The sequence below is a fragment of the Balaenoptera musculus genome, chromosome 17 (assembly GCF_009873245.2).
Source record: "Balaenoptera musculus isolate JJ_BM4_2016_0621 chromosome 17, mBalMus1.pri.v3, whole genome shotgun sequence".
Classification (NCBI taxonomy): Eukaryota; Metazoa; Chordata; class Mammalia; order Artiodactyla; family Balaenopteridae; genus Balaenoptera; species Balaenoptera musculus.
The window spans coordinates 25,832,678-25,846,194 of NC_045801.1; the positions used below are offsets into that span (position 1 = coordinate 25,832,678).

The following is a 13,517-nucleotide window of genomic DNA, read 5'->3' on the forward strand; positions in this document are numbered from 1 at the left end:
TTAAAAGGAGAACTCTCTTACCCTAGCAACTGAAGAGAAAGTTTTGAAACAAAGAAATAAAAAATTCATTTTGTGATTATAGCTTTCCAACTTTAGAGTTATCTCTCATTAGTAACCTCATATGACCTACTTTTAATTAAATCATATTTTTTATGAAGAATTAAATAATTGAACTTTTATTCCAGATCTTCTGTTTAAATGGCATAATTTGCCTTGGGCTAATTCCTTATTTCAAATATCCTTAAGGTTTACAAAATTTTTTTGAGATGTGAAACGAGTCTAGACCCCATTCCATTATAAATGCATATAGAGATTATCTAGTCTAATATACTAAGCCATTTAGCATTTGATTTCATTTAAGTATGTGATATAACTAAAGCATGTAGATGAAAGATTCATGAAACAAGGCCTAGAGTTAAATTATTTTCAAGTATCATCAAATATCTGCCTTTAATCAGCTACGCATAGGAATTTTGTTCACAGACATAATACACAAATTACTTGCAAGAACCGTGTTCTACAAAGAAGTGTAATGCATTCTGTGTTGAAAAAAGTTAAGGTAGTATTGGGATAAAACCAAAGCACATTTCGTTTTCATATGATAGGAGGAAATGTATACGAAAGGAAACGGGAAGGGAAGCTGATGTTATTGAGCACCTGCTAGTTTCCAGGCACTCTTACATACATTATCACTCCAGTTGGCCTCCTGCATCCTCCTTTAGAGAATCAGTAACACTGTTATTAATAAATCCCTGCTGGTTTGGATTCTGGAGCATACCATATATAGAGTTGTCCATGTGACAAGCAATTCAATTGCAAATCAATACCTGTAATTCAGAGCATATTTTCTTGTGACCACAGACTTGGAGCTCATATTTAAACCATTTTTATTTTCCATGCTTTTGGCATCTCAGTCACTACACCATGTCTCCAGATGGGTAGTCGCATGGCCTCTCATCATATTAAGATGCCCCCCTTCTCCACTACCATCTAGTCTATATTTAAGTCAGACCTCAAATATGCCTTCCTAATGTATTGCCAGTTTTTGCAGAAAAATAAGAAAAAAAATTTATACAGAAAGTTGAATCAACCCAACAATTCTCTCCTTACAGATGAAGAAAGCAAAGCGTGTAACAGTAACTATTAGAAGTCATGGTGAGATTCAAATTGTATTAAGGTAATAGGACAAAAGATCTAAAGATAGCCAAATCTTTACTTCAATTGGGGAAACAAAAAGTCTGCTAACAAAGTTCATTCCACAAAACCTAGAAGATAAAGGAAGCAATTTTTTAATTGAATAAGCATATCTGGAATACAATTCACATTGCAGGCAGTCTGTGAAAGATACCATAAAGACAAGACAGAATCTCACACAAATGTACACAGTAAAGAAAGAACAAATAACACTTCTTTTATCTCCTTGAGAGACAAATTGGTATACCTTTTGTCTTGCATACCTTGTGAGTATACCTTGTAAGAACTCTGAGTTAATTTCAGAAGTATGTGTTTATAGTTTCAAAGGTCAGACGGCTGGAAGCCTTGACTGTAAAATGAAAAGATTGGTCTACTGTGTTTTCGAAGAGACACTGTGAAAGAGGGGAGAGGGAGATTACTGCTTCCCTTCCCTTTATTAAAAACAGAAAATTTCATTTTATACTTTTACTTTAACCAGTGAACCGTTCATTCCAAGATTCCTGAGGGAGATATATACATAAAAGGTGACAAAATAGAGCTCTCTGAGCAACAGGGACGTTGGTTCCTAACCCCAAAACACATTGAGTGAGTTAGATTGAGCCACATGGGAGAGTTAGTGAGTAAATCTGAACCATATTTAGGCTATGGTTCTAAATAACTTCAAGAATAAGTCAACTCTAAGACTAGGTATTTCTCCCAAAGTTCCAAACCTGAGTTTTAGGACCTTTCTGATGTTGGGAAGAATTTATCGGTCCTGTTAGGAAAGGAGACAAAAGAGCAGGAAGGAAGGGGTCCTCCAATGCAACTAATATTTTCCAGATCTTCTTAGGCCAAAGCAACAGTCTCTGAACCAATCTTCCTTAAGAAAAAGAGTAGATAGAAAATCACAAGGACAGGTGGTTTGGGAGGAATCTAATTAGAATAGTAGAGGTTCCTTTCGTGTGTGTGTGTGTGTGTGTGTGTACTCTGATGAAGCCTATGGACCTTAGAAACATCTTTTTAAATGCACAAAGTAAAATAAATCATGTAGGCTTGAAAGAAAAACCAATAATATTGAAATATATTTATCAAAGTACATAAAATCTATAATTGAAAAAACACATTTTTGATGTAATAATATATGTACTTCTTAATTAATGCCTTAAATTAGAAGTTCCAGCAGCAAGACTCTAGTACCTACTATAATTTTTAGTAGTGATGAGCATAAACAATATTTTGAGGTATCTGCAACAATTATATATAATATTAAAAAATATGTGATTTGGCAACAAAGTCCCATTTACTTCTAATGCTAATGTAATTTGTTGCTTACATTTGAAATTAAAGGAAATGATAAAATTAGTTAGGGTCTAATGAAAATATAGATATCTTTCCCTATCCAAATTTATGGAACAAGGGAAAGAAACCCCTGCATTATAAGAAAAGGGGGAAGATGAGAGGATTTCTGCTCCCTTTCACTAGTACTGTTAGCTCTTGTTTCCCCCCGACTTCTAAAGGATAAAGAATCCAGAGAAGTAGAGGACCTCACCCACACTGACCATCAATAGCTGGGCACAGCAAAGCCACCCAACCCATGAGAATACAGCTGAATCGAAGTTGTAGGTTCCTCTTCCTTTGGGATAGAGTACTTTGCTCTTTATCCTTAGGGAAAATTAATAGGAGAGGAAAATGAAAACCATGAGCTCCTCCTAGAGGGCAACAATGCCCTGGGTAGGGCCACTAAAAGGCATCCCTGTCTCTCTCAAGGGAAAAGTTTTGGTAGAAACACCAGGAAAGTTCCTCCTGCCCTTTCTCTAAGTTTTGTATTCCTTCTGGGATTGATGAGGTTAGTTTATCTTCCTAAGGCATTTATGAAAGCCTCATTATATTGCCTCCAAGAGATTCTGGAGTAGGTCAGGAGAGTTTCTTAATTCATTTCATCTAAGACCACATCGTATGCCAGATGGAACAGACACCTCCTGTTTCAGTTCCAGTTTGAATTTTCTTCCCTTCAGTAAGAGAGGCTACTCAGTCAGTAAATAGTGAAGCTGGAATTCAAAACTACACCTTTCTGATTCCAAAGCTTTGGGTTTTATATTGCATTTGTTGTGCTACCCTAAACAAAGGGTTTGAAAAATCTATGAGTTTTACATGCTGTGCATTTAGTCAACAGCAAGATATTAATGTAATGTATATTTTATTCTTCCTAATATTCATGGTGTATATTTATTAGAAGTCCATTATATACACAAACACTACACTAGGCTCCAGAGTTATAAATAGTGTGCAAAAAAGAAATGGAAACTTTGACTTAATCAATCATGGAGTCAAGAGATAGAAACAGACCTTAATCAAAGAGCCATACAAATATATATATAATTACAAGTTGTAATCAATGTCCTGAAACTAATTGATGGAATGCTGTATGATGGGGGCTTCTGAGATAGTCCGGAGACAGGGAAGAAACTTTCCTGAGAAAGCAGCGTCTGTGAGAAGATCAGGTAGGAGTTAAAAAATTGTTACAGGTTTCTTTTTTTCTCTCTAAACTTACTTATACTAAAATATTAGCTGTCTTAAGTAATTTTTTAATAATAAAAGACTGCTATCACTAACAGTCAATGACAGAGAGAAATAAAGTAAGCAATGAAAAGGGATTGTAGTTTTAAAAATGCACTAATAATTTGATTAAAATCATTTTAGGAACTTGCCTTCACATACACAGTTTCCTACAAATCATTGATTAGTGATTTCTAGGGTCTTGGGAGTGGAGCAAATGGGGAGTGACTGCTAATTAGTATAGGAATAATTTTGGGATGACAAAAATATTCTCAAATTAGATAGTGGGGTTGGTTACACAACTTTGTGAATATGCTAAAAAGATACTCAATTGTACACTTCGAAAGGGTGAATTTTATGGTATGTAAATTTTATCTCAATCTTGAAAATGAGGTTAAAAATTAGTGACATAGGTATCATAGATGAACTACCAGCACCCATGAGACCATTAGTTTTAGTAGAATTTGTATATGGTAACATGGAAGATCTATCAAAGGAACATATCTATTCATAGACCATTGTCACAGAATGAACTCTTCTTTTTCTAAGAACGTATTCTATGATGGAGAACACAGCTCATAGAGCACTGAAGGGTGAAGGGAATGTTTTCCTAGCCAGCAAAAGCAGATGAATGAGTCTAGGCAATTAGTGAGGTGAGGTGACAAGATATAGAAGCTCATATTGTACTAAGTTGACTTACTGAGTCATTAAAATGGTTTATAAACCACTGATTATAACGTTAAGATGGATTTTTTCTTTTAGTGTTAAACAGGAGTACGGAATTAGAACACAGAATTAATTCACAAGTCATGAAGACTGATTTTTGCTCTTTTTCTTTTCAGTGAACAGATGAAACAATAGAAAACTCTATTTATCCTTAGCAATATTTTTTATTATCCTTAGCAATATTATCCTTAGTTTTCCAGATACATAATTTGAATGTGTCAAAGATAGTGCCGAGGAAAATGAAGAGTAAAATAAATGTGACTTAGAGTAATAGTTTATAATTTAAAGTAATATTTATTACCATTATGATAAAATAGCCTTATGGGAGGTTTATTATCTAAGGCAGATATACAAAATGAAGTTTGTTTACTTATATAGGAAACGTGAAGAGGCACATGAAATGAATGGCTGAATAGTTAGATGTTTTTGCGAAGATGAAGGTTTTGAACAAAGAGAAAAAAGCAACAGTAATTTTAATCTTAAAGTCAATACTGAGAATAACAGCTGTCTGCATTATAAATTCATATCACAGAGGGTTATGAAAGTCCTTCTCTTAAAAGAAAAGACTCCATGAGAGATACAGCTTTCAGACACATTCTATACCAGGATTTATGATTTGTGATATTCAATTGGGCTATATCAGAGCATAGGTAATTTACTAGAAGTGGACCAGCACTTTTGTAAAGTACAGCAGTTCTTTCAACCTGAAGAAGTCACAGGCGACATCCAGTAAATTATCTATTTAATATACCATATTGCTCTTTTGTGACCTGCAAGAATTCATCACTTTTGAAAGTACCTAACTTGCTTTCAGAGGAAAATTTATACATTATATAAAAATTTTCATTATAGAGTATATTTGATAATAAATTATACATTACACAAGTGAAAAGAGAGATTTGAAGTTGTGAGTAGCTTAAGGCTGCAGTGTATATAATATAAAGTCTCTGGACATTTAAGAAGTACCTCTTCCATGTAAGTGATTTGAGATTCTTCTGTTCTTCCTACCTTCAGTGGGAGGGTATCTCAGTTCTTCTTCTTCACTCCTCTTCCTCCATCCCACACACATGATCAAACCATAGGTGGGAAGTCCTTTTTATTGCACTAGTAGCCTTAACATTTAATTTCAGTCTCATCCGCTGATTTTCCTAGAGATAACCACATCTGTCTATTGTATCACCACATCATAGTTCAGGAGTAACACAAGTATACACAGTATAGTTCCAGCATGGGCATATTTTACCTGTACAAATAAAACCATACAAATTCATCCAAAAGAGGATTTTTTAAAAAACAAACAGGAAAAGAGGGAACAAGGAAAATAATACAAAATTAAACTGCGTGGGTGATTTCGCTCCCTCAATGAGGGTATGCTACAGACTGATAAAATGTTAGCAAGGATTTGCTACTGTGAAATGGTAGGTATGAGTTTGCCATTCCCTCAGTGGAACTCAGTGTCGATGTGACTGGCTCTCAGATTGTAAAATTCTTATGATTAAATATATTTCTAATGTTTAAAGATACATATCTTACACATAATAGTATCTCTAAATATAAAGCAACAGTGATTCCTGGTAATCAGAGAAACAGCAAAGATTTCAATCCCAGAAAGAAAAAAAAAATAGGCTTACATGGATTTATTGGGAGGGTATATCTTTCTTTTTTCCATTTTAAACAGGAAGTTTATTTAAACAGCAAGATGCTTGACTTGAAGGGAAAACTATCTAGGATTTATTTATTTTAGAGTAATTTATCCCTACTTAAAGACAAATTGCCCTACATGTAACAGCTACATACAAAAAAGTTATAAAATTTTCCTTGATTTTACAATGATATGTGAAAAACATTAAAATTCTCCAATCAAGCAAGGTATGCAAGGATTTTTATGTTGTTCTTTTTTTTTTTTTAAACAGTGAGAGCAAAATAACTTACTGGAATATACAGATAAGAAATGAATGAGCATGCCACTAATGGAGAAAAGGGGGTATTTTCACAGAACCAGTATTTTTCTCCATCCCAACTCCATTTGATGCTGATCAAAACATACCATTGGCCATTTAGTTTAAAAAAATGCAATATGCTTGTGCACATATATCAGTTACTTTAGGTACATTAAAGGAATGGGGGTGGGGAAAATGAAAGAGTAGAGAAAACTATACTGTAGTGGTCAGGATGTGGTGGAACCTAATTGCGGTTTTCTAATTTAGAATGTCTTCTTGGTCTGGAGGAACAGAATTCTGGAGTAAAGTAGCAGGTTCAGTTTTTAGTAGCCACCTCCTGTCTGCTGCCAGACACATCAATTGTATCTTCATCCTCCATTTCCAAGCATGAAAAGTTCTTTCTAAAAACTGGTAATTTTGAATATCAAACAACCTTGGGCACCTGTGCAGATGTGTCTGTTTCACTGATTGGCTGCCCATCAAATCAGAATCTGATCTGCCTCATTGACAAACCCTGTGTTCACAGTAGGCTTTCATTAGTTTACTAAGTGGCATATGCCTCTTACTCTTAAACTGCTCCACAGAACCATCCTGCCCCACCACCTTCAAATTAATGTGATTGTTGTTCTCAGTCTTGACTCCTTCCTTGGGCTTTTCGTTGCCCATGGCGAGCGCCGGAGTCTCTTCAGCTGCCACTTCACAAAAGAGGTACCAGGTCCGCACGGAACGAGCACACAAGCAGCACCAGGAGAGGGTATATCTTGATTGTCTTGGATTCAAGTCAGTTTATGGGGTAATTTCAACCAAGTGAAATGTTTGTGTTATGTGCTGACTGTGGAACACCATTTTGTAGTAGCATGGTCTTGGCAAGAGTAGTTCATTTAATTGTCCAACAGACCTTTATGGAGAATATACTGTGTATCCGAACTGTTCTAGGAAGAGAAAAGAAACATTGTAAGACTTATTATGTGTTCGAAAAATTACTAGCTGTGGTAAGAACTTGTGGGGATGCGTGGAACTGGGAGTCTGTTGAAAGAGCCCATATGGAAACTGTTGGGAGTCTGGTTTGCAGCAGTTACAGTGGCAGGGGAGAGAGAGAGGCTGAAAAGCTACAGGAGAGTACGAGCAACAAATCAGTGATATATTGAACTCTAAGAGTCAGGGAGAAAGTGTCAAGAATATGGCATTTTGCCTGAAAAAGAAAAATATATATATATATATGTGTGTGTGTGGATGAATCACTTTGTCTACATCTGAAATTAACACAACACTGTAAATTCACTATACCTCAAGAAAAAATTGTTACAAAGAAGAATAATGGCATTTTATAATAGGCTAAGTTTGACATTTTAAGTGTTTAAAATACTTAGGCTTTATATGTATACATAAAACACAATTCTTTAGTGCTGTGAAATCATAATTACAGCAAACAATATAAATGTTAGGATTATTGTCAAAGCGATAGCACATTTTAGAATTAGCAGTTTGGCATTTCGGAAAGTTTGTTCTGAAGAACATTGGTCCTGTGAGATGAAAGAGAGTCTCCATGATCAAATAAGTTTGTAAGAACAAGTATGACATTCCTCAAACCTTACTAAAGTCTCAGTTAAGTCTCATAGCATAGAACCCTATTTATTTTACCCATGTATTTCCTAAACTTACTTAATCACAGAACCATTTCTTCTCATAATACATGTGTTCTACAAAAATGCTATTAAAATAGAGATTTAAGAGTAGTCATATGTACCACATAAGTTATAATCAAGAACAGGTGAGTTCTTATGTTTTGCATTACAATGGATATAGGCTGTTTAGAAAAACATAGCCGGTTTGACAAAAGGCCCACAGGTATGAGTCAAATGGCAAAAATAAGCATAGAATTAAAAGTTCTGTCTTGCTTTTATCTTCTACTGATTGTTAATAGAGCCAGAAAGATAACGGCTGACCTTTTCTGTACTAGCCAATAAAATGAAATTAAAACAGGAAGAAAGAATACAGAAAGCTTCTAGGAACCAACATTACAAGAATTAGTAAAGCTGGCCTGGCTTAGTCATTATTCCATTTAGATTTTGATAAACATAAAACAGATTACAGTATATCTGCACCTCACAGCATAGTGAATTTTCCCTTATTTACATACTGCATAAAATATTGTCAGTCACCACAATATTCAACATAATTGACTATAAATTAGGCCATGCTGTAAGCACTGACCAGAAAAAATGTAAAATTATTGCTACCAACACAAATAACAAAATCTAACATAATATTAGTTACCATAAAGACCTGTGATTATACTGCAACCTTGTATATATTCATTAGTGGTTAAAAAACTTTATATTTTTTCATATTTATAAATGAGATTTTTAACAAGAGCCGTCCCAAAAGTCCATTATGCAAAATAAAATATTCAAAACATATTGAGGGTATCAGATGCATAGTAATGTAGAATGGCAGAATGTTCATGACTAAGTCACAATGCTGAACTTGAGTTAGAAGCTCTCATTTCTATTCATTCTTTCAAAATATAAAAATAAGAGCTTTTGTCACGTACATTCAAAGTATTGTCATTTTGGAGCACCTTAAAATCAGAAAGAAAATTAACATAAAACATGCTGCTTATTCTTGAGTGATTCTCTCATCAGTACTATTATCAGCTGAATAAAGTTATCAGTGCTGAAATAAGAATACACCTGACTAATCTCAAACACTAATGAGCGATGAGAGCAGTGCTTCTTTGGTTATTATCATCATTGTCAATTTGTTGTTCTAGGGAGTTCTAATTTTACTATGTTTAATTCTAACTATTTATTACCATTTTATAGAACATTAAAAGGAAAAAAGGTAGAACATTCATTAGCCACCCAACTCAGTACAACTTACTGTTTGCTTTGTATGTGTGTGTTTTAAATATATTGCTCTATCTTTAAACTTTGGCCAGAAATCCATCAAAAGTTTTGAACTTTTCAAACTGTCATGACTCTTCTCAAGCCACCTAACACACCACTGCATTCAGCTGTCTTTAAAAGGAAATCAGGCATTAACTCCAATAAATTCCCAGCATAAAACCTAAACCTATGTATTTTCAGTCTTCTTCAGCTCTTTTTCTCAAGTCACAGAGGACTGTCATTAATGCTTTCTAAACTTAATCACTCCAGTTTAGTTTTTGATCTTTCCCAAGCCTCTAAGTCAGTGCTCCAGATATTCCTTCTTTAATGACTCTGTCCTCCCTGTTCAAACAACAGTAACAAAAACGCATTCAGCTTTGCATCTTCCCCCAGCTACTCCCTACATTCTCCTTCTGTTTATGGTTAAGATTCTGATTACTTTTGTATCTCTTTATAAAACACTTATTCTTCATCCAACTACAATCTAGCTACCTCTCTCTACTCTAGTTCAAGGGTTAGCAATCTTTTCTGTACAGAGCCAGATGATATTTTGGGCTTTGCTGACCACATATGTCTCTTTGATGTATTCTGATTTATTTTTTTCTTTTGTTTTAAACTCTTTAAACATGTGAAAACTTCCTTTGGTACAGGGTGGATTTGGTTTGCTGGCTGTAATTTGCAGAAAGCGGCTCTGGTTAAAACTACTCTATGAATAATACCAAAAAGTTCCTTTCTGGTGTTTGAAGGGAATCCTCCCTACACAAATTCAAGGCGAATTAAGTGATAAGCTGAAGGAAGGCAGACCATCAGCTTTAATATTGATAAAAGCTGAGGAGCAGTAACAGTGGGCTTCCTGTGCAGCTGCAGGTCTCTCCCAACGACCACGGCCACCCCCTCAACAGAGTCACCCTTAAATAGGCTGTAGAGGAGACCAGCAAGCTGCTTTACAGGCAGGATGGCTCCCAACCAGAAGTAAAGTTTCTGTCCTGGGCTCAGCCGTCAAGAAGCTCATTCCATCTCCATGGGGTAAGGGGTGGAGCCAGCAGGCCGGCAAGCCTAGGCCAAATCCCTCCTGGGGGAAACCAGAGGCATAGAGAAGTAGGTCCCTGCTACCTAATACTCTGGACCGCCAAGCCACCTCAGACTCCTTTTTCATTTATTACCACTTTGCAACACAATGGTTTTGAACACTTTCTTTTCTTTGAAACTTTCCTCCCCATTGGCTCCCAAGAGACTAAATTCTTTGTAGCCACCCTCTCACTAATTCTACTTTGGCATTCTCTGACCTCCTCTTTGGCCATCTTTTCTCATTCTACATACTTTCCTGGGAGATCTCATTCATTTAAATAATATCAACTATCATCTTTTGCTTTTGATACCTATAACTCCTTTAGTAGCCCAGATCTTTCTCTGTGTTCCAGAACTACAAATCCCAAAGCATCCGCCTATCTTGTGAAAAACAGAACAACTAATCTACAAATTTTCCAGAAACACTGGTTTCACCCTCATCTTTTTTAGGAACATAGCACATTTGGGGCTGAGGTAGCAATAATGTCTCTCTTATGCACCATCAGCAACTCTTCTGATTTACATGTAAACCATAAGCAGATAGAGATTGGTGAGAGAATATTTTACTTAGATGAGTGGACGAATGTGTTTGTACAGCCATCCCTGTCCTGTGTATAGAAGTACCTCAGTTGGTGGTAGCATAATCAAGGTTGATTTTGAGTAGAGTTTCAAAGCCTGGTGGTGAGTAAAACAATTTCCCACTGCATGTGTAATTTCTCATCATTATAAAAGAGATGATTATCTTTACACTTTTATCATAAATGAAAGCAGGCCACCATTATTACCTTTAGAGATAGATAGCACCATTGCAACGTTATTATATTACTTTGTTTCTGAGAAGAGTAAATCTGAATACTTAAAAAGAAGCTTTCTATTGCATGTGCACAATTTTTGATTTTTAAAATATTTGACAGTGGGGACCTTGTTAAAAGATGGAAATAAATGATATTCCTTAAAATCCAGCAGCCATAATTTTTATAGCACGAAAATAGTCATAGTATGAATTTTTAAATGTTTTTTCTAAAAATAATATTTTTTTAACATTTTTTTATTTCCAGCACCTTGTGGAAGTCGTTCAACAGGTTCAGAAGGCACTGTTCTATCACCAAACTATCCAAAAAATTACAGTGTGGGACATAATTGTGTGTATTCTATAGCAGTTCCCAAGGAGTTTGGTAAGTAAGATACATCTCATCATGTAGGGTATCATTCCAGACATGCTTTATTTTCACTATATGCTATTCAAAATGTTAGTTGTTTTTTAATGAAAATATTTACTATTCATAAAGTACTTTGCAATTTTTTTTAGATAGTAGTTTTGTAATAATAAAATTTTGAGGCTATTTTACTCATTTTGAATTTACAGTCAAGTGCACAGGTGAACAACAATATAAAAATGAAAACAGGATTGTTTTTAATTTTTAAAAATAAGTACATCCAGTAACCTTGCAAGTGCCTTCATATTGGAATTTCATAAAATGGGAAATTACCAGAGCATAAAGCAAAGTCTGCTCTGCAAAATATGCATAAAATCAAATATAGAACAGTTATAATAATGACAATAATATGTACAAAACAATCGTATCCGTTTTATACTTTATTAACACATTTCCAGAAAGAAAAGATTTTGGTTTTAGGCACCTAGTTTCTGGGACAGCAAGGGATATAAAAAGACAGCAAAGGACATTTCAGCTAATCTTGTCAACCTGACAGTCTGTTCTGCATTGGCACTGAGAAGACAATGTGTCCTTTGCTGCCTTCACATCTCCCTGATCACAAGTCTTAGAAGTCACTCACCTGGCTTCTAAAGGTTTTGGATCTGAATCTAGCTGGATCTAACCCAGGTTTAGCTCTCTCTATGGATGGATAGGCAAAGGAAATTTAGTGAGCAGTAAACTGTTGGAGAGAGGCTGAAAGTTTAGACTTCTAGAATTTAGATTTACAGCATTGTGTTACATGGTAAAGGATTTGCTGTGAAATGAATGTCTGAGTCAGGATGACAAAGTATTGTAGCAGAAGGACATAGATTTGCTCATATCAAGATTCTTGGATCACGTATTGACTTAATGTTTCTGCTGACATATAAAATAAGCTGATGCTTCCAGTCCAATTGCTTATAATGAGGTATTACCTATATATGCTCTATATGTCCTCCTTTTCTCTCTTCTGAAACAAGTCCAAGATCCTCAACTTACTCAAAAGAACATTGTCGTCAGAAGGGAAGCACTAAATCTTTTATTTTAACCTTAAAATAGAATTGATGATGTTAGCATTAGCAAGGTGTCTATTTCTTTTCTACAAACTATTTCTTCTTCTTAGCATATTGATCAGTTACATCAGAGTTGAGTTCTTTAATTGTGAAGAGAACAACAGTTTAGAAGGAAAAACATCATCCGCTTAATCGTGTTTATTTTGTTTTATTTTATTTTATTGCCTTTTGTGCCCAAGAGAGCCCTTCCCTTGCTAGAGGGGTTTATAGGCCCCAGCTGCCAAAAATATTACATGGTTGATGACAGAATCCTAGCACTGCTAATCCAGAAGACTGCATGGCGATCTGAGTCCTCTTTGGAAACCATTAATTTGTTCTTTTATACTCTGTTCTTGGGATGGCATGCAATCAAAGGAATGAAAAGGAAGAAAATCAGGCATTTCCTTTTCTGACACATAAACATTTGGTCACCTGGATGTATTTTACAGTAGCCTATGCATGTATGCATGTATGTTCAAAAAGAGAAGAAAAAAGTACTGATTAAAATACAATTAAATTAATAGATTCCTAATGAATGGAATCTTTATTTTAGCAGAGTTAATGTAAGTTAAATTTAATTATCTTAATATGAAATAATGCAACTAATAATTGGTGGTTTTTAACACTAATTTTTTTTTAAACAAGTCCTTTTGGATTATCTGTGGGTAAAATCAAATGCACTTTGATTTATTAGTAAGGAAACTGATTTTGTTTTTATAAATGTTGCATCATTCTTTATTTCAAACTACTCATAGAGTCAAACAGACTGAATTCTAATTTCAGCTTGTCACACCTTAGCTATATATCTTTGGACAAGTTACATAATCTTTTTTGAGACTCCGTTTCTTTATCTGTAAAGCAGGGATCATTATGTCTATGGAGCAGAGCTATTGTTAGTAGTAAATGAGAAAATATATA

General features: G+C 34.8%; 1 protein-coding gene and 1 pseudogene across 3 annotated transcripts in view; one reads left to right on the plus strand and one right to left on the minus strand.

The window, feature by feature from the left end:
- Positions 1-13,517, plus strand: part of CSMD3 (CUB and Sushi multiple domains 3) — a 1,196,954-nt gene that overhangs the window by 938,075 nt on the left and 245,362 nt on the right. For all 3 annotated transcript variants that reach the window (XM_036830958.1, XM_036830959.1, XM_036830960.1), the window contains one exon: positions 11,410-11,526. In XM_036830958.1, the coding sequence (XP_036686853.1) occupies positions 11,410-11,526 (117 nt within the window). The remainder of the gene's footprint in view (positions 1-11,409; positions 11,527-13,517) is intronic.
- LOC118883821 lies at positions 6,719-7,136 on the minus strand (annotated as a pseudogene).